The sequence below is a fragment of the Prinia subflava genome, chromosome 7 (genome assembly GCF_021018805.1).
Source record: "Prinia subflava isolate CZ2003 ecotype Zambia chromosome 7, Cam_Psub_1.2, whole genome shotgun sequence".
Lineage (NCBI taxonomy): Eukaryota > Metazoa > Chordata > Aves > Passeriformes > Cisticolidae > Prinia > Prinia subflava.
In genome coordinates this window covers 5,481,735-5,506,533 of record NC_086253.1, presented here as the reverse complement: position 1 = coordinate 5,506,533, position 24,799 = coordinate 5,481,735, and the positions used below count along the sequence as shown (strand labels likewise).

General features: G+C 46.8%; 2 protein-coding genes across 7 annotated transcripts; one reads left to right on the top strand and one right to left on the bottom strand.

The window, feature by feature from the left end:
• Positions 1-39: 39 nt before the first annotated feature.
• Positions 40-21,091, bottom strand: IMMT (inner membrane mitochondrial protein). Of its 6 annotated transcripts, none has more exons than XM_063401435.1 (15): positions 20,836-21,091; positions 15,948-16,024; positions 15,391-15,580; positions 13,910-14,030; positions 11,744-11,824; positions 10,621-10,716; positions 9,912-10,048; positions 8,825-8,928; positions 6,808-6,943; positions 5,711-5,840; positions 3,993-4,007; positions 2,789-3,012; positions 1,820-1,951; positions 1,327-1,456; positions 40-1,005 (listed from the first exon to the last, which is right to left on the bottom strand). In XM_063401435.1, the coding sequence occupies exons 1-15, from the start codon at positions 20,878-20,880 to the stop codon at positions 398-400; spliced, it is 2,226 nt and encodes a 741-aa protein (XP_063257505.1). In that variant the 5' UTR covers positions 20,881-21,091; the 3' UTR covers positions 40-397. The 6 variants fall into 6 exon arrangements, with proteins under 6 accessions (XP_063257505.1, XP_063257501.1, XP_063257502.1 ...); XM_063401431.1 differs by having other exon boundaries at positions 11,744-11,821; XM_063401432.1 differs by lacking the exon at positions 3,993-4,007.
• An 802-nt stretch (positions 21,092-21,893) lies between these two features.
• Positions 21,894-24,403, top strand: MRPL35 (mitochondrial ribosomal protein L35). Its single transcript, XM_063401443.1, has 4 exons — positions 21,894-22,046; positions 22,184-22,334; positions 23,667-23,811; positions 24,048-24,403. The coding sequence occupies exons 1-4, from the start codon at positions 22,013-22,015 to the stop codon at positions 24,234-24,236; spliced, it is 519 nt and encodes a 172-aa protein (XP_063257513.1). The 5' UTR covers positions 21,894-22,012; the 3' UTR covers positions 24,237-24,403.
• Positions 24,404-24,799: the final 396 nt, after the last annotated feature.

Below are 24,799 nucleotides of genomic sequence, written 5' to 3'. Positions count from 1 at the left end.
TATAGGTGATGTTTAAACAGGAGACTTGAACAGCAGGAAGAAGTGGTTGAAGTCTTGTTTTATTCAGCTGACAAAGTGGCAAATGATTAATGGCTGGTTACAAACATTATTTTGGTTGGATCACAAGCCCACTTGGTAAGATGGGGAAACATTAATTCTTACACAAATTGGAGGGAAGCTTCCTGAAGTTGGTTGTCAGGACAACTTAAAACCAATAAAAATACAACAGATGGTGAAATTAAATACAGTGCAAGGAAACAAGACGGGTACCCGTGCTTTGATTTACCGCTTCCAGCCCCTGCCAACAGCTCTGTTTGAACCCTCAGGAGATTGTGGGATTTCTGGATTTCCCTCTGGCACAGAACAGCTGAACTGCCTGCACAGCTCCACTCCCAGCTCACTGCACTTGCGTTGTTCCCAGCCCCACAGCACTGGCGTACGCTGTCAGGATATCCACGATCTGTTTGGTTTCCAGGGTGGTGCGCGCTTCCGTGAGCCAGTCGTGTGCCACCCTCCTGGGCTCTCCTCGTAGCTGGTTGACAAATTTGGCCGCCAGCTCCAGGTCTCCGTGCTCGATGCAGTAGGAGGCGTAAGACAGTAACTTAAACGTGTCGAGGTCGTCGGCGCTGAGCTCGGCCGGCGGCTTCAGCTGCTGCGGGTGGAAGAGCAGCAGCGACTGCAGGTAGGACAGGAAGTACTGGTACAGGCTGTTCCTGGTCTCGTCGATCATGGCCACGCGCTTTGCCAGTTTCTGCACGGTGTGGAAGCGCGCCCGCAGCGCCTCCTCGCTGTACACGCCCCGCGTCAGCGACTGCTGCGGCAGGGCTGCCGTTAAGGCCTCCGTGAAGGCGTTGTCGGCGCAGCTGGCTCTGATGGCCTTCACCGCGCTCCCCAGCGGCTCCGTGGGACTGTCCCCCGTGCCCGACCTCATGCAGTACTTGAGCGCTTCCACGGACAGCCACAGCTGATGGGCCTTCCTGGCCTCCTCTTCTGCCACTGCGTGACCTGCAAGGGAAGCCAAGAGGGGCTCTCAGTTGGGCACACGTGGCTTTGAGAACAGGCGGCCACAGCCATCCCTCTCCGCCCTCTGCTTTCCAAAGCACTGCCCCCTCAGCACATGCTCTGAAACAAGTCTGTCCCACAGGTTAGAGCTAGAACAAAACAAATTTTGGAAGAACCACCTCGGACTTGCTCGTGTGGGATTTGCTGGGTGCCCAGCAGTGTGAGCTACATGCCTTAAGCCTGGGTTTAGACACCCAAGTCTGGGCAAGGGGCCTTTACAGAAAACAGTTTTAGTCCTCAGAGAAAGAAGAATTCAGTGCTCACTCTCGACTGCTTGCTCAATTCCCTTCAGCCTGGCGTAGGCAGTGTTGATATCCAAGGTGAAGTTGTCGAGCTGTTCCTGAGTAAGGCGTCTGAACTGCATCTCCTGTTCACTGAGCTTCTCCGACAGGTTCTGAAACAGTGCAATACAAGAAACAGAAACAGCTATTTAATATTTGCCTTATTTTTAAGACACATTTTTATAAATCTGTTGTCCTTGCTATGGTCAATGCAAACAGTGAATACAGTATACCAGTAAGAAACCTTATTGGGGTGAATTTAACAGTTACTGCACTTGTGTCAAAAATTAACCACCAATAGCAAAAGCTTTTCAGACCAGTTTGAATAAAACCTATACACTGAGGCACTCTGTATCACCTCCCGAGCCCCCATTTCAGTCCCCTGGAACATGGTTCAGGACTCTTGTCATATGAAACGTGTGCTTTGCAAGGGTTTCAATATCCCCTCAATTCCCCTGGGGACTCCTCTCCCTTACCTGCTCAAATTCCACCTTTAGGTCCTGCTCCTGGATCTTGAGGACGTCCCTGAGGTGGTCGGTGTGGGCGGCAGCCTGGCGCCGTAGCTGCGTCCGCATTTCGTTCTCCATCACCTCCCGCACCTCTTCCACCTGCACACACACACACGGGTGCAATGAATGCACCACTGCTGCTCAGCTGCTCCTCACACTGCTGCAGTGTCACACCAGTGAGCACTGGGGTGCACGGCAGAGCAGGGGCACTGACACAGCCTTACACCCTAAAGACCTGCACAGGTCCAGTTTTACAGCTGAGCCTTCTCCTAAAGGTGTTATGGAACAGATTCATGGTTTGCCATGTGAGGAACTGCTGGTTACTCAGTGGGCACTTAGTGCAGCTATCAAAACAATGTATAAAAATACAGAAACATGTCAAATCAAACACTTTTGGAAGCTGGTTTATAAATGAGCTTCCAAAACAAAGAGAAATTATCTTTTCCCTGTGTAGCACTATAATGGCCACACAAGGTCAGACCCAACAATGAAATTCTCAGTGAGGGTGGTGAGGCACTGGCACAAAGTGCCCGGAGAAGCAGTGGCTGCCCCAACCCCTTCCCCAGATCATGCTGGACGGGGCTTGGAGCAACCTGGTCGAGTGGAAGGTGTCCCTGCCCATGGCAGGGGGTTGGAACAAGGTGATCCTGAAGGTCCTTTCTAACCCAAATCATTCCAGGATTTATTTTGATCCAATAATCCTATCTCCAACTTGAAGACAAGTAACTTCACAAAGTCATTGCCTGTATAACTTTAACATTCTAACTTTGCAGCAGTTTCCTTGCTCACCATCTCCTTTTCATGTTTAGCCTGGGGGTCACCCTTGTCCATCTCCCACCACCCAGAACATCCCAGTTGTCCCTCTGGGCTTCTCCATTCACTGCTCTACCTTCTTTGTGAGCCAAAGATTTAACCAGGTGCTTCATGCCACTTTACCTTCTTCTCCTGTTCTAGCTCGATCTCGTTCTTGTAACGCTCCAGGGCTTTAGCCACAGCTGCCTCGAATGCTCTTTTATCTTCCAGTTTCTGCTTCTCGAGGGCGGACTCGATGTGCTGCTGCTCGCGCACGCGCTGCTCGGCCAGCTCCCTGTTCAGCTGGTCGATGCGCCGGTGGGCGTGCGCGATCAGGGAGTTCAGGTCGTCTGTGGACAGCTGCCCCGCTGAGGGGACACAGGCTGTGAGGGAGGGCATGGAAACCAAGGGAAACCTCTGCAGTGCCCCCCCCCCCCTCTCCAGCACTCTGAGGCTCCAGGGGCTTGTTCTAGGGAAGGTCTCTGAGCACTTCAAGCCCTTTGCCCACCCAAGACCACTTTCTGAACTGTTATTTGTATTCCAGGACAGAAATGATTTTGGTTTCTTCTAAATTATTCCCACCTATAATTTACACTTCCATATCCATGTCACTCAGAGACTGACAACAGCTCTGTCATTTCTTGGTTTTTACACCACCACGTATTTTCCCCTCTGCCAGCACACAGAGCAGCAGGAATGTCACTGTGAGGGACAGACAGAATTACATTCTCTCTTCAGCAGTCCTTCAGATCAACTGCGAATCAGATTCCTGACCCCAGACTGCACCTTTCAGGTTTGGCTTCTCAGAGGGCTGCACAATTCACAATAACCACATTGTACCTGGGACAGGAGGACCCAAGCTCCCTCTGCAGCCTCTGGTGACCTGAGAAGGGCTTTATAAAACGCTGCAGCTCACTTTGCACTGGCTGCCAGGCAAATCATCTGTATGGAACGCTGGGACTGCTTGGGAAAGCATTCCTGCAGGGTCTAAAGCAAGCAAGACTGCACAGTCCTGCAGTCACCTGGCTCTGAGTGCTGGACACAGGACTGGCACAGAGGACTTGGAGCAGTGGTGCTCAGTGTGCAGTGGGAACGCTGAGCAGCAGCACCAAGCTCTGCTGTTGGATTAACAGTGTTACAAAAAGATCAGTTCCTGGTTTAAGCCAAGTGTGTAAAATGACTGGAAAGGATCCCAGGGTATACCTCAGCCTGAAATGTTCTAGGGATGCCACATTCCACCCTTTGTTGATAACTGCCTGTAACCTAAAGCCATGCCCCACACAAACATAAAAAAGGACAAAGAGAAGAGAGAACTTTCAAGGGAAGAGAACAAGTGACAGTAACTCACCTAGGTCAGTTATCTCTGCAACAGAAAGAAGGTGGGAAAGTTAATGCACATTCACTACAGCAAGGCAGTCATGCAAAAGTAAAATAGAAACAAAGAGCTTATCTACAGTGCCTTAAACATGAGACCAAGGCCTTAGGAATTCAGGGAGGACAGTGTGTGGAATATAAAAGTCTCTGTATTACAGGCAAGATGGAGCCCAAGACATCCCAACCACTAAAATCACCTTTGGGAACCCACAGATGGACACTTGAATTCAGCCAAAGCAAGGAACAGAAGTTTGAGGTAGGAAAGTACAACAAGACACTGGAAATTTTAGTCTGGCATTTCTAGGTTCTTACAAACAGAAGCAGTTGGTCAAGAAACAAATTCCCCAGTGGCAGTGAGAGTCAGGGACCCCAACAAGTCTGTCCCATGTGCTTCAGCAGGGCACACCAGTAAGAAATGGGGCACGTGGAAGCTACAATGAGCTTCCCTTTCCTCCCACAGAAGGGCAGGGATCACAAAACCCGAGATATTATCCTTGCAAGGAAAGGCAGCTCCATCCCAAGGGAGCCTAAATAAGTTTTTTTTCTTCAGAACTAATAGCATCCCAAAAGCAAACTCCACAAACAATTTGTTAATTTCAAATGTTTTCCCTACATATACTGGGTGTGGGGTTGGCTGTTTTTTAAATGAAAATTGACCATTCCAAAGGTCTGGTGAATTCATTTAGCCAGGAAAATTATTTTGTGGACTGAAGTCCACATTCCTAGAGCATAAAGTAGCATTAAGAAAATCTGTCATAATTCTGCATTGTATACTTCAAGAGAAATATTAAGGCCATACAGTTTTTTTCAAATACAGAAGTTATTACTTGTAAAAAAATGTGTAACTTGGAAATAAAGCCTTAACAGCTGCCTCTGAACCCATCAGCTAGAAAAGTCTGAGATCACTTAGCAAATTTATGTTAAACCCTGAGTGGAAATATCTGGAAAGTTGGGTTTTTAGAGAACTAATATTTTGAACTACCACAGACAGTAATTGTTCCATGGATACATCACACATGGGTTCTTGCAGGAGCTCATCCAGTCATGGTGAACACACAGAGTCCACCTCCTGCCACTCAGCTTGTCTTTAAAATGAAGCAGCTCAGGTGAGCAAGGGCACCTGTGGCAAGGAGTGTGCAGGGAGCATTACTGGGGTGAGCTGATGTTCACTGCTTTTGTGCAGCACTGGCTCTTGCTGTGTCACTGTGTCAGTTCAGTGCAGAAATAAAATGCACTGGGGCAGGCAGGGTGTAAACAATTAAACCTCTCAGTTTCAGTGATGATGTAGGAAAATTCAGGGAGCTCTTTATCACCTTGTAACGATGGTGTTTTATAGTACCTCTAACCACAGAGTGAACCAAGTATTTGATTACTGACTGACACAGGTTTGACTGAAATCTGGAATGACCTGGTTCCCTTTCTGAAATACCAGGGAAGGGATGTTCATACAACCAATACATTTATCACACAAGAGCTACGTTTTGTGATACTTCCCATACAGCACAGACAGAACTCATTCTCTTCATGACACCTGCTTTAGATTATTTTGTTTAGTTGTGAAATTATTTCCACTTCACACCAACCAAATACTGTGCAAATTTGAAAACTGGGATGCTGGACACTGAGTGGCCAAGCTCTACAAAGCACAGTGCAACAGGCACGAGGTAAAACTCCTCTGCAGTGCAGACTTACTCATCCCCTTCCAGCCAGGCTTCACGTCGGGGGTGATGCTGTCCAGCTCCCGCTGGAACTCCTCCCTGGCTTTGGCCACCAGCTCATGGTACTGAGCCACGATCTTGGCCTCAGACTGGGCTGCCTGAACCTGGAACCAACAAAGATGGGATTCATTTGTTTCTCAAGGCAGAGATTGAAATTTAAGGCACATACAATTTAAAGCCAAGCCCTGGGATACTGCCACATATCAACCCCCAGGCCAACAAGGCAAACTCACTTGGGAGAGCACAAAAACCCAGCCTGTGATACTAAACCTCTCTTACACAGTAATTATTTGCTGGAACTATCACTAATCCATTCTGCCTCACATGCCCACTGTAACTACATAGCCAGTCTGTAACCTGGACAGGACCAAGAGTATCCTGAATTCAGTTTGTATCTTAAAACATCTCCAGCTCCTTTTCTCTGCTCACAGCCATCATACAGGCCTAGTAAGCAATGCCTGTGATTGCTGCCACCCTCAGAGAGTTCTGATGTTCCCACTATCCAAACACACCTGATGAATTACCAGCTCTCTCAAAGGGAGATAAACTTCACCTTTACATTTCTTTCCCAGCCTTCTGAACTGCAAAGTGATTTACCAGCAAGTCATTAGCACACGTTGAACTCCTCCCTAACCTTGTGGTAAATTATCTTAAAATCAAGTGGGAAGAATTGCAAGCTGCCAACAGAAAGGACTGGCACCATCAAGCCACCTGGAGACTCTTTCAAGACAGAGTTCAAGTTCTCATGAAGATCTTGCCCTGTCTGATTACTGACAATATAAATGAGCTCAAAGCCTGAGTGCAGCTACAAGAGGATGGATTTACAATTCACAATGCACTGAAGTGGTCACAGAATTAGGACAAACTCTCAGGCACAGAGTGGGATTCTTGTGGTGTCCTGTGCAGGAGCTGGGACTCAGAGATCCTGATGTGTCCCTTCCAACTCTGCATATTCTGTGATTCTATGAAGTATCTCACCCCCTGCAGAGGATTTAGGAATGGCTGGTCTGCACGAGTTGCCAAGGACTCCCTACTCTAGGGGCAGTTATAAACAGTCTGAGGAAGCTTTACCTTTTTCACCACATTGTCCAAGTCCACAATCATATGATGGAGATTTTCTTCTGCAGCAGCAATGTGAGGTTTGGCTCCTGCCAGCTGAGACTTCTTGGCGTTCTCAATGATCCCCTTCATCTTCTCTAACTCCTCTCTGAAAAGAGAAGCAGCTGCTAAGTGTAACACATGCAGGGCTTATCACCCCAAAGGAAATTTACTTTGTGCTGTTGGTATTCACAGCAAGAACTACTGGGTAACTCTACTGGTGCTTCCTATCTACCAACTCTAAGACACTTTGACTAAGGATTACTTTTTTCCCACAGCCTGAAACCTAAAGATGTCAGTGTGGCTATTCCATGTAAAATGAGAATTATTTATACTGCAATTAGTACTCAGGATTTAGCTGGAGGGGAGATGGAAGTTCACTGAAAGGAGTTAGTATTAGTAAAACTAGGTTAGAATTAGACAGCAGACATTTCCAGCATGTAACAGCAGCAAGGAAACATTTTTAAATAGATGGCTTACGCTTGCAGAAGTGTTTTGGTGACTGGTGGAGATTAATGAGGATGGGAGAGAATTTATAGGGCTCTGTAAAGATAGATTATGGTTTTTTGTAATTAGGAAAGAAATGCTTTCCTCTAGCACAATTAGAAATCAAGGAAAAAGTGAAAAAAATGTTCCTTTTCCAAATCCATTCAAACCAATGGAGGTTTCCAATAACCTCATTAGAACAAGGAACAAGCTTTAAAATAAGTAAATTAAGAAAATAAACAAAAGCAAAGATATCCAGTAGAGCAATAGAGAATGACAGCTGGTGCACGTGCGGTTTGCATTAGCTTTGTTTTAATAATGAAACCTCAATTACACCTCCCACTAATTCTAACCAGCACAGCAACATCAAAGATAAGGGAAGTTTATAAGGTGATAGCAACCATGCAGCTTCAAGGATGATGTTACCCTCTCAGCAGTATCAAAGGGTTTCCAAATTTATTTCTAACCTCATTACAAGGGCATCTTGGAGATACTGTAATTTCATTTTGCTCCTTCCATGCCTGCAGTCCACACTCAGAGCACATCAGCACAGGTCATACAGACCCCTGTGTATGAGCAGTGCTGCCATTCAGAATTCAAGTTTTTCTTAGGCATGTGCTCAGTAAAAATCTAATTGCTTAAAAGCAAGTCTGTGACACAGGGAACTGCCAAAGGATGCTGCAAGGTTTCATTTTTTCATTACAGCTAAAAGAAGCGGGTGATGTAACTGACTCAATACACAGAGTGCAGTCATGGAGTCATCCTCAAACAGCTTGGGCTGGAAGGGACTTTAAAGATCATCTCATTCCACCCCCTGCCATGGACAGGGACATCTTCCACTGGAACAGGTCACTCAGAGCCCCATCCAACCTGGCCTGAACACTTCCAGGGATGGGGCAGCCACAACTTCTCTGGACAGCCTGTGCCAGGGCCTCCCCACCCTCACAGGGAAGAATTTCTTCCTAATACCCAATCTAAATCTGCCCTCTGTCAGTTGAAGCCATTCCTCCTTGTTCTGCCCTTCCAAAAGTCCCTCCCCAGCTCTCTTGTAGCCCCTTTAGGTGTTGGGGTGCTTGAACGTCCCATCAAAACCTTCTCTTCTCCAGGCTGAAGTCTTTACAATAGGTACAATAGGTTTATTACTAACGAAGTTTTTCAGTAATAATACTAAAAAGACTGTGAATCTTTTTTTTTTTTTAATCTCACTTGAACTTACCAGCACTCTATGTTAGTAGTAAGGAGATAAACAAGTTCTTATAAAGAACAGGACTGTTTCAGACTCTCTGGTACAGGGAGGACTTTGTGCACAGGCACGCAAGGTTTGCACGTGTCAAGTTAAAATGCTCATGGCTAATGAGTATTAAACCATTTTCTGATGTGGTACAAAAGATCATTCAATATGAGCACAGGCAACTCCACACTTCCTACAAACTCGTCTGGTGTTTGCCAGCCCTCACATGAGCAATGTCACTTGTTCCTCCAAGGGTTAAATCGAGCGACTCACTTGGCTTTCAGAAGGGTGTCAGTGGCTTCATCCACGGCTCTCCTGCGGTCCTTCAGCGCCTCTTCCAGCGTGCGCCACTGCGAGGATTTCTTCCCCCCAGCATCCTGGGAAGAACAAATTCCTCATTAGGGTCATGACAATCACTGAACAAGAGAGCACAGAGTGGAAGCTGCAGAGATTCACATGTCACTGAGCATTTCCCTCAAACTGAGCACCACTCTTGTGTTTTTCAACAGCACAGCTGGAAGCTTTGCAAGTGATGTTTCTCTTCCAGCATTTTGTTTTGGTTTTGTTTGATTCTTAATAGTTTTATTCCTGAGCCACAGGTCTTTATTCACAAAGAGCTTACATGAGACTCACTGGTAGGGTGCACAATGTATTGGGAAATCTGTCATGTATTAAAGTATTTTAATACTTTAAAATTGCTTTTAAGCTTATTACCTAAAGTACCATAATACTTTAAAGTCGGTTGATTTTAAATTAAGCTTAGTAATTAAGTTTAAAAGCAATCTCTTAAGGCAGTTATTTTACTAACTACTGATTAAGTCTTGAGTGCTTGGTTGGTTGCCCATGTCCCTGCTAACTGATTAACAACTGAATTTTCTCTTTGCTCCAGAAGTGAATGGGCAGTGGCAGATCCACACAAATTCTGGCATAAGCACACCACAAATGTTATCACTTGTACATCCCCTTCCTATTTCCTGACAAGAAACAAACAATCCAGCAAGAGGATGTTGGCAAAGGGACTAAGTTCAATGGAATAACCAGGGTGGACACTGTGACCTTAATTAGGTAAAAAAAGTCTTGGGAATTAAAATAAAATTAATTAAAAGACTGTATGAACACTATTAATGTCTTAACTTAAATTTTCTTCTTGCAAAAAGAAAATAGAGGAGTTGGGAAAAAAAGAAAAGAAACAATAAAATTCAAAATCACTGTATTATTTGACTCTACCACATTTCACAAGTGGAAAGATAAGTTAAAGCTGTGATAAATGTAAAGGCATTGTAAGTTTATTTTTAATTCAGAGTGAAGTTTTGCTGAACACAATGAAAAAGAAAAAAATGTCCCCACTTGTCCAATTTACCTCAGAATCATCCATGGCCTCCTTCAGGATTTGGGAATGGGCATTCACTGCTTGCACAGCTGACTCCTGGGCAGTGATAGCCTGAAGGGTTGCACGAGCAGTTGTGTTTAAGGCTCCTTCTAGAGTTGCTGCAAGGGCTGGAGAAGAAGTTCAGTCAACTAAACAATAAAGACTTTATAATTAGTAAAATGACATGGTACAGCTTCTACATCTCTTGTATTATTTTCTATGATGTAAAAGAGCTGGTCAGGTTAGGAACTAAACAGCCCCCTACAGAAGGAGGTCACCAGAATGCTCTCCTCATTTACAGCAGGGGTACTGAGGTGCAAGTCAGCAAAACTCCACCCAGTGGAAGGCCTGTCCCACGAGTTTGCAGGGGGGTGAGGCATATCCTGTGTTCACTTGCTCTAATGGTTCTTAAGAGAAAACAAGTGAATTTTCATGTCTTCCTTGAAGTCCATTCCAACCTCAAATTATTCATTATTCTTCAATTCTCAGTTACTTCTGAGCGGGTGGAAAAACTTCACCACCACTTCCTCTGCCACCTCAACACAGGGACAACAGCCAAGAGGTGAGTAGGGAGCTTAGGACTGTAAAGCCAATGCAATTCCACAGTTTGTCCTGTGGATGAACTGTTTATTTATTACAACTGACATTATTTATTTTAGGAACATTATTTATCACAGGAACAGTGACAGTGTGGGCTCACCCGACACCTTCTCCTTCTCCTCTTTGTCCTGCTGGGCAAGCCGGGCTGCAACTTCTTCTGGTGGCCGTTCTTTCAAAGAACCTTCATGTTGTTTACCTATTCAGAAGTAAAAGAAGAGTCAAACTGCTGAAGTAGAGAGTCCAGATTAGTGTACAGAGGTTACTTGTATAAAAGGAACTTTATCAAAACTGATTTTTATAGCTGGTATCACTTTGTAAATCTCACTTCTGCTCAAAGCAATGCTGGAACTGAAAAATCTTTCTATCTGTAATTACAAAGGCCAGTCTCACAACTTAAGGACAAGAGCATGGAGACCTCACATGCATTTGGAGATTTTCCACTGTCTAGTTACAAAATTACAAAAGACTCTGAAGTCAAAGGCAAAGCAAGAAGTGAGAAACATTACAGAGCCAAGTTTACATTTCAAGTGAATCTCTGCTCTTGCTTTTTTTCAGTTCTCCTCTGGCATTGTTACAGAGCCCAACCAAAACAGCAGAGGATGAGTGAGAAGGTTATGGTGGATCACAATTATACTCTATTCCCTTGCCTACAGCCACTTAAAATGCCTTTAAGAGTGAGAATTGACCTAACTCATGCTCTCAAGATGAACAGCAAGTTGCATCTGAAAAGAGGAGAGAGCCCAGAGCTCCCAGCCTCAAGCTGCAACAAAACCCCTCAGGTCACCTGTGAATAATGCTGATGTTACTCTGCAGCATGTACTTACCCCTGGAATGCTTTCTATGAAATGTGTTCATAACTAAAGAATTAATGTGATCTAGTCTCATCTGGAAGAGACCATCATCTCGAGGCTGGTGTCTCTTGTTGGCTTTAACAATAAACAGAGTTTCTTCACTTGTCCCTGGGCATAAATGCCCTACTGAAGAGCAATCACAAAGCCACCAAGGGCAGAGGCAAAAGGTAGGCTTTGCTCTTGTGCTCACACCTATCAGTAGCAGCTCTCACCGTGTTAAAAATCTGTTTAACAGATGATGGAAGCTTTCTGCACAAGGCACAGAAACTCACACCTTTAAACAATGACAAATATAACACAGAAGCAAGAATGCATGCACGGGAAACTAGAGGGTTTGGGGTTTCCTCATTGCATTCACATGATTTTTTTCACCTTCTTCAGTCTGTATCCCTGGAGCTGGCACCGACACGGCCACCCCCGTTGCAGAGATGATCTGTGCTGCAGCCTTGCCTGCTGTCAAACAGTTGCAGAACACAGCAGTTAGTACAGCTGGGGACACGGGCTCCATCTGCCACACGACTGCCCTGGCATCTTCATCCAGGGGCATGGAGAGGAGGGGCTTAAACCAAAGCTGCTGGGAGAGGGCACCCAGGAAAAGGGAGACAGGGTGGGATGGCTCCTGTGACTGGAGTGATGGAATGGAAGGATGAAGGCTCTCTAGGAAGGCCTGGCAGGAGAGACAAGGAGTGCAATCACCCTCCTTGCCAATGACCAACTGGAGTGCATGGAGCTCGTGGGTCAGGATTCAAAGGAGGGCAATGACAGGTGACATTACAATGGGGGTCTGCTCCACGTTGCCTGAGCAGGATCACAGAGTAGATGAGGCCCTTCACTGAGGGAGCAGCACTGCTGAATAAGGGAAGAGCAAGTGACATCATCTCCCTGGATTTCTGAAAGCATCTGCCACTGTCTTGCATGACATCCTTATGTCTAAACTGGAGAGATATGGATCTGATGGATGAATCACTGGCATTGGCTGGATGGTGGCACTCAAGGAACTGGGTCAGTGGCTCAATGTCCAAGAGGGCACCAGTGGTGAGTGTGTTCCTCAAGGTCACTGCTGGGACCAGGACTGTTTAACATCTCTGTCAGTGACCTGGACAGTGGCACTGATGCTATGACACCCAGCTGAGCTGTGCAGTCACACGCTGCAGGGAAGGGATGTTCATCCACAGGGACCTGGAGAAGCTCAGAAGGTGGGAACTGTGTGAGCCTCAGCAAGTTCAACAAGATAAAGTCAACATCCTGCACCTGGGTCAGGGCAAGCCCAAGCACAAACACAGCCTGGGGGGAGAATGGATCCAGACCAGCCCCCGGGAGAGACTTTGGGGTGCTGGTAGATGAGAGGCTCAGCATGACCTCATCATGTGCACAGGCAGTCCAGAGACCACCTGTGTCCTGGCTGGATCCCCAGCAGTGTGGGCAGCAGGTCAAGGGAGGTGATTCTGCTCCTCTGCTCTGCTGAGGCTCCACCTGCAGTGCCACATCCTCCTCTGGGCCCCCCACACTACAAGGACATGGACCTCATGGAACAAGTCCAGAGGAGGCCACGAAGATGCTCAGAGGGCTGGAGCACCTCTGCTATGGAGACAGGCTAGGAGAGCTGGGGGTGTTCAGCATGGAGAAGGCTCCAGGGAGACCTTCAAATACCTTCCAGTACCTACAAGGGGTTACATGAGAGAGAGCTGGAGATGGTCTGACAAGGGCATGCAGTGACAGGACAAGGGGGAAGGGCTTCATACTGACAGAGGGCAGGGTTAGATCAGATATTAAGAAGAAATTCTTTATTGTGAGGGTGGTGAGGCACTGGACCAGGCTGCCCAGAGAAGCTGTGACTGCCCCATCCCTGGAAGTGCTCAAGGCTGGGCTGGATGGGCCTTTTGGGTCTAATGGAAGGTGTCCTTGCCCTTGGCAGGGGTTAAAATGAGATGATTTTTAAGCTCCCTTCCCAACCATTCCATGCTAAGTGCTATAATCTAATAACAGGGATATAAGATGAATTTTTTCCTCTGTAAAAACGTATTAATTTGTTATGGATGTTGTTATTCCAGAAGAAGATGATGTCCTGGATAAACAGCAACAAGATATTAGTTACACATACACAGAGCCATTAGTGATAACATAAAAAGACAGCACAACTGCTCCTCTCTAAACGAGTTCCACTTGATCTGGCTTTATAGTAGCCCAGTAATTATCCAAAATGAAGTGTCTTGTGCTTGCAAGAGCTTCAGAGTCCAGCACCTGAAGTTCTGTTCCTGCTGAGTCTCATATCTAAACTACACAGACTAGTCATTATTTATCTTAGATTCCAAATAGCCTCTAAATTAAATACATTTCTTAAAAAATACAGGGGGAAAAGAAAGCTAAAGCCATTTTAGACAAATGCTATGACTTGGAAAGAAAAAAAACATTAATTCTAAGAAATTACGACATTTACCTTCAACCATTCAAAGGACAATTTTAATCTACTCTAATATATTTGATACAGGAGATCATTAGGTCATTTGCTTCTTTATACATGACATTCTATTAATTTACCTCCTTTTTCCTCTGTAGGAGCAGCAGCTTCTGGTTTGTCTATCTGAGATTTGGAAGCAGGCTGTTTGGATTCTTTCATCACTTCTGCTACAGATGAGATCTTCAGAGGACCTTGATGTATCTTGAAAATAAGAAATAGCATCAGTTTTTCAAACAGCTTGGATTTCACCAAATCCAGTATAGTGGAAAAGAACTTTTCCATATCCAGGTGTCTACCATAAAACTGAGCTTCAAAGTGCAAATGAAAACACCCATCTAATGTCTTGACTTGATTTTTAATTCAGAAGGAATCTTTACAACTTTCACCTCTCCAAAAATGCAGGTAGAATTGTGGCAGTTTTCACTATAAACAAATGTTTATTAACTTATTCATTAAAACCAAGTAATTTTATTTCCCAAATAATCTAAACACTTCTGAGCATGTTTAATGCATAAAACCCTAAGTTTGGCTTCACTGATTTCCTTTTGAAAGGCTTCAGATGCTGGTGGTTGTGGCAGATAAACACTCAAACGCAGAGTACTGTGACTTTTATGATATTAATCCCTTAACATCCATTGTGGAAAGCCACAAGGTAAAAATAAAACTATCTGAGTTAGAGCCATGACTGGGGAGGTGGTAACTCTGCTGATCAATCTGCTTTGCAAAATTCCCTAATGCCTGGGAGGCACCAAGAACTTGGATGATAACACAAAGTGCAGCTAAAACAAGAATAGAGAAAATTCTGTTGACTGATATTCCCCCACTCATTAAGAACAGCTTTTGAAATTCAATTTAAAATATTTGGAGTTTCCTGAAGGCCAAATGGCTTCTGTAAGCTCAAAAAGACTATGGCCAGAGCAGATTTTCAGTATTCTTGATTACTGGGAAGTGTTTCCTTTCATATGCAGAGGCAGAGAAACTTCCAGGTTTCAATTTCCAGAGGTGTGCCAAAGGCAGTATCAGATTTTCCTTTCTCCAGGGTAGTGCCACTAAGATTTCAAAGTATGATGCTTCTGCCTGGCTCTGTACCATTCAAATCTTTACTCATTCAAGAATGTTCTCAGTCCTCTTTAAAACAAGTTCATTTAGAGAAAGTTTTGTAATTCTGCTACACCACTAACTACACTAAGCCTCTGGTAAAGCAATTAAATTCCAGCCTGTCACCTGCCTCTCTCTCTCCCCATTTTATTTTTGAGTATAAGCAGAGCAGCTATTCAGTTGGGATTCTATTAGATGATTTTACTGTAAATAAAAATAAGTTTTACAACCCACACACCACAATCATGAGATGATAATGGGAAACATACAAGCATCCCTTTTTTGCAGCACCAAGTAGGAACTGAGTTTGTAATTCTTAAACCTTAAGTTAAGGAAACTTAATTCGTGAATTTTTAAAATTCTTAGCACAAAGCAAAATTAATCAGAATTTGAAACCTAAGTGCAGACACTCTCTTTAAAAACCAGAGAAGTGAATGTGTGGGGGTGAACGGGAAACACTTACTGGTTTCTTTGGAGTTGGTGTGCTGGAAGGTGCAGGGCCAAGTGCCATCTCGAAGAGTTTGTCAGAGTAGGGAATGGCCTTCTCCACGCTCTCCCGGAACTGTCTGTCATAGCTGGCATACAGCACGGTCCCACCTAGCCCTCCACCCACCACCAGCAGACCCGCACCAATGACCTTGCCCACGGAAACGCTGAGGAGGAAAGAAGAGTGAAAGGGATGTAAATTATAATATATGGCAAACATCAAACAGTTTGAGTCTTCAGCCTACAGCTGGGGACCAGAACCTGCCAACAAACCAAGAACCTGCTTTAAATCAGCTCCACCCCTGGTACAACACTGGCTAGTGACTAACCCAAAGGTAAGATGGCAGCCTGCAGCTTCCACGATAAATATTGACCACCTTCATTTTCTTTATCTAAATCTGACTGAACCAAACAAGGAACACACCCCACCCCACACGAAAATCCCAGTGCCAGGAGTCTGCTCTCACACGGAACAAGGAGCAGACCCCCTCTTGGCCCATGCAGCAGCTCCACCCCCCGAGCCCCGCTACGTACCCGGACTCTCCGGGGCGGGTGGAGTATCCGCGGCCCAGGCGCGATGGACGGGGCGAGGCTCGCACACACGGGCTGCTCTGCGGGGGGAGGAGGCAGCGTCAGCAGGACCCACCCGAGCAGGGACCCACCCGAGCAGGGACCCACCCGAGCAGGGACCCACCCGAGCAGGGATCCATCCATTAAAGGAGGCCTCCCTGCACCAAGGGAGGCATCTCCCCTCAGCAGCAGCACGAGGCTGATGCGCTCCACTGCCACAGCCTCGGTGTGACTGCAGGAAAGCTCTGACTGGCACTAGAACACGTCGGGCTCTTTTCTGTAAATACACCGAGAGCTTTCCCACGTGCAGCTTCCAGGTTAAGGGCGTCTCAAACAGTCATTGAATTCTTTGAGAAATGAATTGAAAATTTGAAAAATGAAAAGGAACAAACTCCTAGCCCAGCTTCTTTCTGCATTTATTTTGCTGATTTATGAGCTGGGCAGTACACTTCAGATGTACTTCAATCTCACGCTCAGCGTGACCAGGGCAGAACACAAAAACAGCTGTTTAAATGCTTAAAACTATTTTTAATTCTTAAGATATACAAGAAATTCTCCTTGAGCTTCCAAACCAAGACCTCTTCTTTAAAAGAATTAATAACATGTATGCTTTCCAGACAGACATCAGATTATAAGATAAATTAAATTAGTATATGAGGAGTGATACTTTATTATATTCTACTTAACAAAATCCACATGATCAAGATTTTTATCTTATTTGAAGAACTGGTTAAGCTACTCTAAGCTTATAGAAGACACTGTTGGCCTCAGAGGTTTTTTCCCCACATGGGAATTACTAACAGGGAATACAGGTCTCATGAGAAATCAAAGTACAAGGCAGAAAAAGAACTTTTCCCACAGTTGAGGTATTTTGCCCAACAGGGAATTTTTTCCTTAAAAAAAGAAAAAACTGGGAGATGCTTCACTACAACATAACCCTAGAAGACAAGTTTCTCTATTTCCTTTTGCACATGGCAATAACATGCACAACTCCTGTGGTTTAGGTCCTATCCCTGTCCAACAGCACAGACAGGAAAAGGCAGGAACACTACATTCTTATTCTTTCCACAAAGGCAGCCAAAACATTTTTAATTAGTACCAGGAGCACATGTACAGCAAGGGGAAGCTCCTTTTACCCCTGAGACCTTCAGGAACCCTCACTGTGGGTGGTTTTCTGGATTGTGATGGATAGAAAGAGCAACAAAATAATAAATATATTCTGTAGCGTTTTTGATTTTCTGACTTGACTTCTCCAGGAGCACTTCCTGAGGCTTCACCACTCCTTTCAAGGGGAATTTCACTAATAAAATCATTTTGTTATCAACTCCTGAATGTGCTCCTGACTCTCAGTATGTCCCTATTACACCATGAAGTACAGGAGGAGCAAAACAATCCAGAATTATGCATACAGCTCAATGCAATAAACTGAGAAGGGAAAACCCCCTGATTTTCTATTCATCAGTTCAGACTGAATTCCCAGTCCCTTCCAACACTTTGGGATTAAGCTGCTGTGCCTGGTGCTCCCCTGGAAATAAGCCCTGACTTCTGAGCTCCTGGCCAGGCTTTCTGGAGGTTATCCCTCCCACATCCCTGCTGGGGCTGGACTTGCCTGCTGGGCCAGCTCAGGGCTAAAATCCCTGCTTACACCTGCTGATGGCAAACATCACTGGATCCATCTGGCTCTACACCTTCAGGAAACAGCAGCTCCTGCCCTTGGAGTCAGGCTGTGCTCAGGGAGTCACCAAAGCAGAGAACACTTGCCTCTCTTAGCTCAGAAATCATGCTTTATACACCAGGAGGGGTTTTTTTAGGGATTACTGATTTTAGTCCAGATGCCCTTTGGACCAGATGATCTTTTGAGATCTCTTCCAAGCTGGACTGTTCTAGAATTAGCCAAATCCTCATTTCTATTTATTTTTCATCAAGATGAGAGGAACCAAAACACAGGCCCTCCATCTCTGGCATTGGACTCTCACACATGGAGCAATGGCAGCAGAATTAAACCCAAAACAAGCCCTCACCAACTCCATCTTTCAAGACATCACAACGAATTTCCACAGCTGGCCAGTGGAACAGCAAATGAAAATCTGTAGGTACTCACGTTTTATGAACAGAAGCCCAAGTTCAATTTTTCCTCTCTTATATCTAGATACACTAATACCTCCAAAAATAACTGATTTTTTTAAAAAATCAATTTTAAAAGAAGCATTGCTCTCTTTTGGCCACCATAATATTCCTTATATTTGCTGTACCACCATAATTTGGAAACTAGCAGGTAGTTTCTAATCTCCCCTTTGCAACATTTCCAGGAGTTTGTAAATTTTCACACCCCTGTCATTTATTTGTTATAATGCCTCAAAGAATTTTGGAGAAATACATCACACATGCTTTGCTGTAGACTTCAAAAGGCAGAAATAAACAACTTCTTGTCCTGCAGAAGACAGAAATTTATTTGGATGAGGCAGCACAGACACAGCAAGGATGCCCAGAGCAAGGGCACTGCAGGGCAGCTGTTTCTATTTCTTCCTCCTCCTCCAGCAGTTCTACATGATATTTATTTCACTCAACTTCTTAAATGCTTATTATTTCATATTCATTATCTACTATTTAATCACCACAAGAATCACTTTGCAGGGCACATCACACCTTCACTCTGGTTAATTTTATGAGCCCCAGTGATTTAGGGACATTTAAGGATATCCATGTGAGCTCACCCTGCCATAGTGCTCAGTGCAGGAACAGCAGGCAGAACATCATTAAACAAATTAAATTTGCCTTGCAGTTTTGTACTTTATGTGTAATTTCAAATAACCATGGCCAGCACACACCATCCTCTGCTCATTCAGTTCCAGCTCAACCTCTCTTAGGCATCAGGCTCGAGCATCCTGATCCAGAATTTCTGTAACGTGGGATTTGTGCATTTAAACACAAAAAGCAAACCAGAAACTTCAGAGAAGTTTTTCTTCATTAAGGCAGAGGTCAGGTACAACAAGAACATCTGACCACAGAACTCTGATTTCCCATCCTTCAAGACTTCTGCAAAATATCACACTTTTACTAAAAGCCCTGCTTCTTTTCACAGGAAACTTAAAAAATACTTCAAGTAAGAGAAAAGTCTCTCTGCAGCTCTGCACATGTAGCAGAAAACATTCCTGTGATGAAGTGATGAAGATCCCCTTCTCTCAAAGCCACTTCAGTTTACTTGTTAAGAGGTTTACTGATGCTCCACACACAGAACTCACAGTAGGAAAGAATGAATGAAGTTTTCAGTCTCCACCACGAGCTCTGTGGTACAGATAACAAACCTCAGAGTCTGCTGTGGCATCTCTGTTTGCACAGTTCCTAGGGATAAATTCTCCCCTGTGAGGGTAATGTGGTGATTGCCCAGAGTAGCTGTAGATGCCCCATCCCTGGAAGTGTCCAAGTCCAGGCTGGACAGGGCTTGGAGCAACCTGGAATAGTGGAAGGTGTCCCTGCCCAGGGCAGAGGGTTTGGAATGAGAAAGTCTTAAGATCCTTTCCAATCCAAACCACTCTGTGAGTCTTCCATCAAATATTTATAGCCTGCTACCCAACGTCCAGCTGCAAGGCACCACCCTGGCTGTTCCAGAGCTGTACAGTCATTCCAGACACATTCTGCTAAAGGGTGAGCACATGCAAACAGCCTCAAGTGATAAATATCTGCCAAAGCCTGGTTTCTGTCTTCTCAGCTTCCAGACAAAACTTTCCACAGCCAGGCAAACCCAGAGCCTTTCTTCAGTGGGTATCAGGTGACCCAAGGTCTCTCAAACCCTACAGAGCAGAGAAGGGAACGCAGCTGCTGCAGGGGGTTTAGAGGGAAGAATGTACAGCTTCTCCTTTGCTGAACTGTGTGAACAGAGGGTAATGAACACTGGGATGGAAAGCAGGATATAAAAGTGATCTAAGCAGGCTATTTTTTATCAGGCAGCTGAAACACAATTTGGGGCCCTGGTAAAGCAGTCACCCTCACCTATAAATCCCTGCGGCTTCCTAAAGTTGGCCTACTGCTTTTAAAAAGGCTCCACGGCACATCACCGTGCTTATCTCTGCTGATAAGGAGAGGCAAAGGTCCAGGACACACAGCACGAGTGCCACGGGCACTTCTGCCCTCGGCATCGCGTTGTGCCCACTCCGTGTCCCACTGTGCGGACAGAAGGATCCCCTCACACACGAGCGCTGACACCATTCGTGTCCCCACGCCACACACCGGGGCGCGCCGGTCCCGACCCTTCGGGCGGCCGGACCCTTTCAGGAGGGGCTGGGCGGGAGGCCGCGCCGGCAAGGCAAGGTCACGTCCTTCCCCGCCGGGGAGCGCGCCTGCCACCCATCCACGCAACACATCCGCAGGGCCGGCGGGCCGAGCGCGTACCCACCGAGCGCCCGCCGGTCCCCAGGCCATGCCCGCGGCTCCCGGCGCTGCCCCGGGGTCCGGGCCGGGCGCGGCAGGGGAGAGTTGCGGGCCCGGCGTGGCCATGGCGGCCGAGACTACAGCACCCAGCAAGCAACGCAGCACCCCGTTAAGGACTACGAGTCCCGGCGTGCCTTGCGCCGGTGCCTCATTCCACCCCGCGCTGTCCTGCCGCGGTGCACGCTGGGACTGGCAGTGCACCCCTGGCACCAGCGCCCGCCCCCCGCTCCCGTTGGCGGTGGCGGCCGCCCGTCAAAGGCTGCGCAGCCAATCGCGGCCCGCGCGTGCGGAGTCATTCAGCGCGCGCCGAGCCGCGGTCACAGCGGCTCCCCCCTCCCCGCAGGCCTGGCCTGGCCCAGCCGCACCGGTCTCAGGGCTGGTCACAGCGGGCGTGGGTCGCGGGGCTCCCGCGGGGAACGCTCACCTGCTTGGCCGCGGCGAGCCCCGCTCGGCGGCACGCCCGCAGCATGGCTCGGAGCGGCGGCCGGCGCGGCCCGCGGGAAGGCGCCTTGCGCGGGTCCTGCCGGCGCCGCCTCCGCCCCCCCTTCAGCGGGCACTGCGCGTGCGCAGGTGCTCCCGCCCTGCCAGGGGGCGGCCGCGCGTGACGGGTCTCGCGTGGCCAATGGGAGGGCGGGGACGGGGCGCGCGACGCCGCCGGGGCGGGGTGGTTCCGGCGCGCGGGGGCGCGTGCGCGGAGGAGAGCTCGCGCACGCCCGGGACCCTCCGGGCGCGGGCGGACGGGGCGGGATAGAATAAAATAAAAATAAAAATCACCGAATGGTTCGGGTTGGAAGGGACCACAGTTGGTCGTCTGATTCAACCTCGCTGCTTAAAGCGGGGTCATCCCAGAGCACACGGCACAGGATTGCAACCGGGCTGCTCTGGCGTATCTCCGGTGAGGGGAACTCCACAGCGTCTCCGGGCAGTCTGTTCAGGGCTCGCTCACTGCGCTGTAAAGTTCCTCCGCATGTCACGGGAAACCTCCGGGCATCGGCTCCTGCCCGTTCGCCCCTTCAGTGCCCGGCGCCAGCGAGCAGAGCCCGGTCCCTGCCCCGAGCACTGACAGCGTGCAAATAAATTCAGACACCGACGGACACTGGTGAGGTTCCCTCTCAGGGGTGTCTCAGCCTTTCCTCAGGAGAGAGATGCTCCAGTCCCCCCTGAATGTAACACAGCACATTTTATAGCGTTTATTTTTAACAATTTACAGCTGTAATCTTTCACAGCTCGCTCATAAACCTGTCGCTCAGACCTCTCAGAAGTAATTTTTATCTCATCCTTCAACCAGCCCGGCTAGATTTCTGAAGAGAAAAAAACAGTAATGTCCACAAACAACGAGTTAAATCCACTTGGTGAGGTCATTTCGGACACTTTAGTATCAGGATTCAAAGCTCTTGGGTGGAGGATCGGTGTGTGCCGGTCACTAAAGGGGACGGGTGCGCGGGGGGCGGAGCGGCACCGGGACTGGTGCAGAAGGACTCTGGGGGTGGGCGAGGTCCTGGGGCCGGTGAGGGATCCGGGGCCATGCGGGACCCCGGCGCCGGTGCGGCCGCAGCCCCGTGGGCGGGACCCGGCGCGGCCCCGCCCGGCGCAGCGTGGCCATGGCGGCGGCGGCGGCGCGCGGGGCCCTGGCGGGTCGGTACCGGGCCGGTTTCGGTGTTGGGGCTGTTTCGGTGTCGGGGTGGTGTCGGCAGCGGGGCTGGGGGTGTGTGGCTGGGACGTTCGTGCTGAGGTTCTCCCGTTCGTGCTGAGTTTCTCCCGTGTCCCCGCAGGGATCCTGCGGCGCTGGGCCCCCCGCGCACTCCCGCTCTGCGGCCCCTCCGCCCGGTGCGTGGGGCACGGCCCGGCCCCGGCCCCGCTCCGGACCCCGCGGCTGCTCAGCGAGAACCGGCCCTGGGCAGGGACCCCCTCGGTGCTCAGCAGGTGCGGCTGCGCTGCTCCTCCCTCGTGCAAAACACCCTTAAAAGGGGGTTCAGATATATATGGAGGAGTTTCTTTATATCTTGTGTATACATGTACTAAATATATTTTTTATCTGTTTACCTTAATGTTTTATATGCATCATACTGTTTCGTATAAATATAAATAATTTGAAAGATGTCCATATTAAAATATATTTATACATAAATACATTCAAGAATATACATTTTATTCCACTGCATGCGCATTACATAATATGTAATATACAGTGAGTTTATTATGTAGCCTATAGCATATAAGTTATCATCGTGTGTATTAATATTATATTTTTAATAGTCTATGTTATATTCAATAATAGAATAAGTAGTATTATATAATGTATATAATATGTGTAGTATATATGTTGAAATTCCTCCATATATATGTGAATATTATAGAATCATAGGTTGGAAATTGCCTCTAAGATCATCAAGCCCAACCCTTACCCCAGCACTGCCAAGGCCACCACTAAATCGTGTCCTCAAGTGCCACATTTGCACAGATTTTACATCCCTCCAGAGATGGTGACTTGACCATTGCCCTGGGCAGCCTGTGCCAGTGCTTGACAACCCATTCTGTGAAGAAAGCTTTCCCTAGAGTCAATCTGAACCTCCCCTGGCAAAATTTGGGGCCATTTTCTCTTGTCCTGTTTCTCTATTGGGAGAAGAGACTGACCCCATCCCCTATACAGATAAAATACATACAGAAATACAGACATACACACACATGTATAATATATATCAGTCTGACACTCCTGGACACCTTTGCACTCTGCAGTGGCTCTGTGTCAGCCCCAAAGCCTCCCACTTCAGTCACCATTAATGCTTGAAGCAGGAGGTAAATTAGGATGTTCCTTGCAGCCAGATCTTACAATTAGTCTTGTAATCAATACTGTTTCTCGTGCTGCTGATGGGTGTGGGAGAGGATGATTTACAAGGTTCCTTCCAACTCAAACTATTTTGTGATTAATATTCTAAAAGTAATTTCTGAATCCAAGTAACAGCTGAATATTGGCTTCTGAATGTTATACTGCTTTTAATAGATTAAAAAAAAAAAGGTGCTCAATGTGGAATAATAACTTTGAGCTGAGTTTTGACAAGAGTTCAGCCCTGCAGTTGGTATTCTACACCCATTAGGTGCTGTGCTGTAATTTTAGAGGAGTCCTTGTTACCCTTCAAACAAGCCACAGCCCGTCTGATCTCTCTATGTGTGATAAAGGCAATGATTACTTTCAGAAAATAAAGTTTCATTCCTGTTGTTTTCCTCCCCATTTTGGGGTTGATTTGGTTTTTTTAGTGTCACGCCTCTACTTCCAAGTTTACTCCAGCAGCCAGTGAGGACTCTCACCTACTGCAGCTTACGGAAGGGAAAGAGGAAAAGTGTGAAATCTGTGGTGAAAAGGTTCCTCCGGCTGCACAATGGCCTCTGGGTCAGGAGAAAGGTGAGGTTTTGTGGATAATGACAGCCTGTTCTTCACAGCCAGTGTAAAGTGTCATTGTTCTCCTTCCCTTGGAAGGCAGTGGCTGGTGTGGAAGTTAAAAAAGCTCTGAGGAGTGACTCCCATTTTGCTGAAAGTGAGGGATTTATCCAGGTTTGCTGAGCAGTGTGGCTGTGTTTGTGCATTTGCAGTGACCTGCTAAGAATTGAGGTTTTTTTGTGCGTGTTTTCTCCTGACAGTCTGGCTATAAGAAGAAGCTGTGGAAGAAGTCGGCAGCCCAGAAGAAGCGTTTGAGGGAGTTTGTGCTGTGCACGAGGACACAGTGTAAGCTCCTGGATAAAATGACCACTTCCTTCTGGAAAAGAAGGAACTGGTACGTTGATGACCCCTACCAGAAGTACCACGACCGCACGAATCTTCATGTGTAGAAATCTTGGGTTTGCACATCTCTAGGAAAGGGGAGTGGTCGTGTGGCATGGCCTGGGTTTTGGAACATAAATCTGCAATGCCTGTACTTTTTAAAAATAAATATGTGCATACCAGCTGAGCAGAATTATGAGAATCAATGCCCCAAATAAAGGAATACTCGAATTTATCTTTATCTGCGGTTTGTGTTTTACTTAGCAGGCTGGTCACCTACACATTCTGATGTCTGGTGGCTTCCTGTGGTTGTCTAACATGGAGGAGTACACTAAACAGCACTAAAAGTGATTAATTCTACATATTTAATCTTATTTTTTTAAATGAATGTTTAAATCACCCCAGAATCTATTTTTGTGTATCCATACTTACGGGTGGCTCACTGAATGGAGTCTTCTGGGGAAGAGGAACAAGTAGAGCAGGGTCCATCTCAGCATTGTTGCCTCTCACAATAACACCCTGTTGCCTTGTGTCCACGCTAGAAAGTGTAGGGGAAAAAACCAACCCAAACCACAGTTTCATAGCTACATGCTGGCTTTAGGACTGATTTTAAAATGTATTGACCACTAGC